The sequence below is a fragment of the Pagrus pagrus genome (assembly GCF_965226575.1).
Source record: "Pagrus pagrus genome assembly, contig: HAP1_SCAFFOLD_269, whole genome shotgun sequence".
In the NCBI taxonomy this organism is placed as follows: Eukaryota; Metazoa; Chordata; class Actinopteri; order Spariformes; family Sparidae; genus Pagrus; species Pagrus pagrus.
Genome location: NW_028175194.1, coordinates 69,210 through 75,887, shown reverse-complemented (window position 1 = coordinate 75,887; position 6,678 = coordinate 69,210). Strand labels below are relative to the sequence as shown.

Genomic DNA, 6,678 nt, shown 5'->3' with positions numbered 1-6,678 from the left:
ACAAGAGCTGAGGTGGAAAAACAGACTATTCAAAGAGCAAAATGCATAAAACAACATAAACTTGCATATTTTCCAACTTTATGGCTTCAAAAACAGATATAAACTATATTTTTCTTCTTCTTTGAATGAATTATATATATATATATATATATATATATATATGTATAGAGTCTTTTAACCGACAAAAGATTTATTTACCTCTTGGCCATATCGCTCCAAAATATGACGTACATGTGTACTGCTACGCCGATGACACCCAGCTCTATCTATCCACCAGGCGGATCCAGATAAACTACCAAGCTAGTAGTTTTCCTTTTGCTAGGCCAAGCTAACAATCTCCTGGGTTCATGTTTACTGTACAGGCCTGCTGAAAGTGCTATCAATCTTCCCATTTCTCAGTAAGAATGACTACTAAACTACTTTAAGGGTTGAAAAGTAGGGATGAAGCATCACTTGGGATGAAGTGATGTTGTGTAAAATGTTGTGTTCTCCTTTACAGATTTAACAGCAACAAATCTCCACGTCGCAGTGACTCAACAAATGCACCATCGATGGTCTGAACGATCAGCATGTCAGCAATAACTTTTTTCTTGGTGCTTCAAACAGAGACTTTCTGTCTTTGTTCTGTGTCTCCTGCTTTATCCTCATCTTTCACTTTCTTATTCTCTGAAAAACTGCAGCATCGTTTACTCCGAGGATGCCTCGGCTGAGATGTTACTGGATTGCTCAAACCGTAAACTTGTTGCTGTCCCTGATGACATCCCTAAAGATGCAGTCTCAGTTAAACTCTTCCTCAATAGGCTTCAACAGATTAACAGGGAGGACTTTGGCATCTTGTCAAAGCTAAAAGTTTTGTTCCTTAACTCAAATCGAATCACTCATGTGGACGATGGAGCTTTCATCCATATGGTGTCGCTGACAGAGCTCTGGATGAGTTTTAACAAACTCACCAACCTGACAAGAAACCTCTTCCAGGGGCTGTCAAATCTTACCAGCCTGAACCTAGCAATGAACAATATTCAGTTCATTCATCCCTCCGCCTTTGAGTCCCTGTCCAGCTTACAAACCTTAATTCTCAACAGCAATAAGCTCCAACACGTCGCTGACATTCAGCCCATCCTACAGCTGCCACGCCTCAAGAATCTGAGTGTGAGCAATAATCCATTTCCCTCTTTTCAGACCAAAGATCTGCCGCTGAACACAACCTCAGGCCTGAAGAGGTTGTTTGTTTCTTTTAATAAGTTTGAAAATTTCAGCATCACATCACAGATCTTTCCCGACCTTGAGATGATAGATCTTTCTCAAAGTAGCTTGAAATGGGTCGAACCTGACAGGACTTTACTGAGGAACATAACTCGACTGTACTTCAGTCAGACTGTGATTCCTTTTGACGAGATCCAAAACATCCTGCAGAGCGCTGACTCACTGATGGATCTCAGACTGAATGGTATGGAGGAGTGGATCCACAAAGGTCTCTTAGCCACGGCCTGCAAAATACCCACACTTGAGATTCTGGATCTGGTTTTTAACGATGACGCCAATTTAAGTGCAAAACTTGTAACTTGCTCTCAGCTCAGTCAGCTTTACATGTCCGTCACACAAATGACTGAACTGCCCAAAGGCTCGCTACGGTTGATGAAGCGACTGCAGTCTCTAATCTTAGACTCCAACTTCCTTACCAAAGTGCCTGATGACATCAGGAGTCTCTCCTCTCTCGAAAACCTAAAACTTAATGACAATCGGATCTCTACACTGGGCTGTGAGGATTTTGTAAACACAACACATCTCAAAAAGCTTTATCTGAACGACAACCGCATCGCCAAACTGGACAGGTGTGTCTTTAAAAATCTTAATGAGCTGAGGGTTTTAGATATGAGTCACAACCTGCTGTGGACATTCGGAGGCACCTTTGAAATAGGCCCACAGCAGCTCGAGTCCTTGGATTTGAGAAAAAACTACATACATAGCCTTGAAAATGGCGTTTTTAAAGGTTTAAGGTCCCTAAAATATTTGAATGTGGTGTCAGATAAAACTGGAAATGTGAAACGATTGGCGTTTGACGGCATGAAGAACCTGAGAACTCTTTACGCAACTCTTCCATATGTGTATGAGAGTAACTTTGTAGGATTATCGCGGCTGGAAAATTTTACAATCTACTTAAATACTGATTTAAAAAGTGCTCGTCCAGGTCCTCGTCCAGGTTTGTTCCAATTAAAATCTATGAAGTTTCTCACCATAACATACAGGGACAATCAACATGACTACCCCTTTGACGTACCGGTAGAAATGCTCCGGGCCATGAAACATTTAGAGAACTTCAAAGCTGAGAATATATACGTCTCTGCTCCATCTCCGAACACATTTCAGTTCAACCCTCAGCTCAAAAGTCTGACGATTAGAAGGACCGATTTGTCAGATTTGGGTCCTGAACTTTTTAAGCCGATCCTGAACCTGCAGGCTCTCGATCTGTCGAACAGTAAGCTCAAGGCTTTGGATTTTCTGGCCCAGGCCAACCTCTCTGCGCTCAGATGTTTGAAACTGAGTGACAATGAGATAACAGTGATCAACGAGAAGATCTTCCAGTCTCTCCCTTCTCTGACATACCTGGACCTTGGGAACAACCCTTTCACCTGTGACTGCTCTAATGCCGGTTTTATCCAATGGGTGAAGAGCAACAACCAAACATATGTTGTTAACGGCTATCAGTACACCTGTTCCTTTCCTGTGGGTGAGCAGGGAAGCAAGCTGCTGGACTTTGACATCCAGTCCTGTTGGATAGACGTTGGTTTCTCCTGTTTCATTTCCAGCACTTGTGTGGTTGTGCTAACTCTCCTCACATCCTTCATCTACCACTTTCTGAGGTGGCAGCTGGTTTACACTTTCTACCTCTTCCGGGCCTTCCTCTACGACAGCAAGAAGAGGAAGAAGGGAGCCCCTAACCTCTACGATGCCTTTGTATCCTACAACGTTGAAGATGAGGACTGGGTTTACAGAGAGATGCTGCCAGTGCTGGAGGGAGAGCAGGGCTGGAGACTGTGTCTGCACCACAGAGACTTCGAGCCAGGTAAACACTCCCTCTGTACGTCCTCATTAATTCACCTATCGTACAGCACCGACACCTTCGCAGATTCAGACACAGCTCGCTGACATTTCTGACTTCAAGACATAGACTGTCCTCACTAGAAAATGTGTTAGTTTTTGACGACTTGGGAGTAAGACTCAAAAATCTTTTTTTTCTTTACAAATAGGACCTTTAAAGCAGAAACAGACAACTTTTGCAACTTTCTCCCTCCAAGTGTTTCAATGTGGTATTACTGTTGGCGACACTTTCACAAAGGGACTCCCTAAAAACTTTGTATTTTGCTCAGATAGTCGTGGTTTTGCAGGATGTAGCAGTGCACGCTTCAGCGAGCTCCGTGATCGTCCGCCTGCTCTGCTCTGACTGCAGATTGTTTTTCAATAGTTTGTGTATTTAACCTCATCTCTGTGCATGGAAGGTGATATTCTACATCGTAGGACTGTTAGGGCGGCGCTGTGAGCAGTTTTCTGCTGGAAAACACTTTGAAGGTGGGTCTTTAGAGGATATAATATAAAAATACCTAGTTAGTGATGAATCTGAATACTGAGCTCACTCAAAAGTCATAGTTTTAATCTACCCAGAGTTTGTATTCTGCGAGTGATTGGAGTTTTGTTTTATGGCCTTTTACTATGAGACTTCATGTATTTATTGTTTTCAGGTATTTAAATGAATATTTCCACTTTTCAGTCGCAGTTTCTTTCAGTTTAGTTGATGAAAATACTGCGTTAGGTTTTGGAAACGATCCTTGTCTGGTTTAAATTAATAAAGCAGCGTTCACCATTCGACGTAACCAGACACCCAGCGACACTGTGTGACACAGATCAACGGTGCCACCACCGGCTCAATACCTTTTTAAGATTTTAGGGAATCGCCTGCGTTAGCAACACGGCTACTGCTAGCAGCCTGGCTACTGTCCGAAGAAAAACCCAGAAACTCTGATCTTAGTGCTATGAAAAGGCAATAAACATGTTTATGATGCTATTTTTACCTTTACCAGAGGACTTTATTACCTTTATCACCAATTAATTCATGTTCAATACAAAGACCTAAACATAACAACTTACCGTACTTTTACTTAAAGTAAATTAAGACTTCTTCAACCAGATTTACAGTTTATGAGCTCAAAGTGAACCATCATCCTTTGTGCATTTTGTTTTTATAGGACGGGTTTTGTTTACGCATCACTGAGTGATATTTGAGACGACTATTATTATTATTATTATTATTATTATTATTATTAGGAGTTTAATTGAAACAGCATTTGTTGTTTCAAAAGCCAAAGATGACACTCTGATTTGAAGTCCTCTCTTCCTCCTCCTCTTGTCCTCCTCCTCTCGGTGGTGCTGTGAAGGGCCGAGATGCTGCAGTTTATTTTTAAAGCGTCTTCATCACACTGGAGGGTTTCACGTCCCCTTCACAGGTGAACTGACACTTGAAGCCGCCTCATTGAATGTGGTGTCAGAGCAGAGTGAGATATTTTTATTGAGAACTTTTCAGATTTAAAAATGTACCTCAGCTCTCTGCAGCCTGAGAGTCAATATCAACCTTAAAAAAATCAATGTTGGTCGAAGGTTTGTTGAAGCTGCAGTGAACTCTGCCTCCACCGGCTGTGAGGAGATAACCTACACGAGGTACATTTGTCTTCCTGCTGATTCAGGCCATGATTTAGTGTCACAGTATTTCCTCCCTGCAAACCATTATCTCCAACTCTATTCAAGCAAAAGTTCATTTTAATGTTCACTGAGCTGCTCAAGAAGTCTGTTCCTGCACATATTTTACAATACTGATGGAAGATTTCCTGTTTGAATAGAGTCATTTTCCAAACAACGACTTCATACTTTCAGACAGAAGTAGACAGAAGCATCTTTTTCATTTCTAGACCCTTAAGCTCTTTTGTGTAAATGACACCTGTCAGACTTTAGCTAGCTAGCTAATTAATCCCTCTTTTTGACCGAGGTGGTTTGAGAGCTTGTTCGTACACGCTGGTCCAAAGTGTTTGCAACAGTCTCCAGGTGAATGTTTCCAGCTGAGTCGTTTAAAAACAAGAACCAGTGAGATGGGTCTTAAATATGCAGTTGGTGGTCACATGATGTCCGAACTGTCGTCTCCACAGGTAAGGCCATAATCGAGAACATCACAGACGCCATCTACGGCAGCAGGAAGACCATCTGTGTGATCAGCCAGCAGTACCTGCAGAGCGAGTGGTGCTCCAGAGAGATCCAGATGGCCAGGTGGGGGCGCTGCCTTAATTTATCCCTTCGTTCTTCAAATAGAGTGTAATGGGTACATGCAGAAGAGGGAGTGTAACATCAAGCACGTAAGACGACAATAATAAACAAAAACTAAATAATAGAAGAAAAAGGATCCAGCTCTCTGGTCTGTCCTGTTTCTCCTGCAGCTTCCGTCTGTTTGACGAGCAGAAGGACATCCTGGTCCTGTTGTTTCTGGAGGAGATCCCGGCCCATCAGCTGTCTCCGTACCATCGTATGAGGAAGCTGCTGAAGAGACGAACCTACCTGAGCTGGCCGCAGGCGGGTCAACACACCGGAGTCTTCTGGCAGAACGTCCGCAGAGCTCTGGAGACCGGGGACGCTCCCACAGACAACACAGACCTCCTGACTGGAGCGGCGGCCCGATGAGAACCACCTGAGAACACCTGAGAACCTGTGAGCCAGACAGCGTTGTATTAGAGGTTGTCTGTAGCCGACTTGTTGCTTGGCTAGCTTCTGTTTATAGTGTCAGTCTGGTGTTCATGTAAAGACGGACTTCAGGGTAGTTTTTGGATCTTTCTCAAACCCCGTCCTTAAAGTGACATTTATGTGCAACTAACTAGTAAATACTTTTTGCAGGAAATATAATGCTGACCGGATGATATTTTGGATTAACATAACGAGGAATTGTTGTACATTAATTTAACAGGCAAGTAAAAAAATGTTGATACTGAACATATCAGTAAAATGTGTCCTGAGAAATAACTTAGTTTGTTTTCCACCAAAATTGGGTTTGTTGTAATACCCAATCCACTCGCAGTGATTAAAGCACGATTAAACTTTGTTACGTTTCAGCTTGGTTAAGGTTAAAGAACAGTGACCTGAGAAATATCACGACCTTTCTTAACTTTAACCAAAGAGCTTGTGTTGCCTGGACTCATCCAGTGAACAGCTCGCTGCCATGAATGTATGTTTATCATCACAACATAAATATGAAGACAATTTAGTGAAATACAAACTTCGTATCTCAGAGACTGGGTTGTCTCAGAGCGAAACCAGCTCTCACTCGACTTCAAACAGCTTGTTTTTGACAGTTTTTATGTTTTGCAGCCTCCTTTTATTTTAGAGGTATAAACTGTATATACATTATAATTAATCTCATTATTTCTATTCATTTAATCCACTCAAATAGATTTAGTTACAGTGTGAAAGTGGCTTTTGCATTTTGGTAACTTTTATCTCGTTTATGAATTTACATCCTGTTTTTACCTGATTTTTAAACTTATTTCTTTAGTGTTAACTTTAAAATCGAACATATTAAATAATCAAACATATATAACATATGATGTGTGTAATTAACCTAAATATTCGGTGACGTGTGATTCATTT

The 6,678-nt window shown here is 41.7% G+C and overlaps 1 protein-coding gene across 1 annotated transcript; it reads left to right on the top strand.

Annotated features, from left to right (window-relative positions):
• Positions 1-711: 711 nt before the first annotated feature.
• LOC311254081 (toll-like receptor 6) lies at positions 712-5,718 on the top strand (the record flags this gene model as incomplete). Its single annotated transcript, XM_084384494.1, has 4 exons — positions 712-1,832; positions 2,247-3,064; positions 5,193-5,310; positions 5,478-5,718. 4 exons carry the CDS (start codon positions 712-714, stop codon positions 5,716-5,718), a joined length of 2,298 nt encoding a protein of 765 aa, XP_084240620.1.
• Positions 5,719-6,678: the final 960 nt, after the last annotated feature.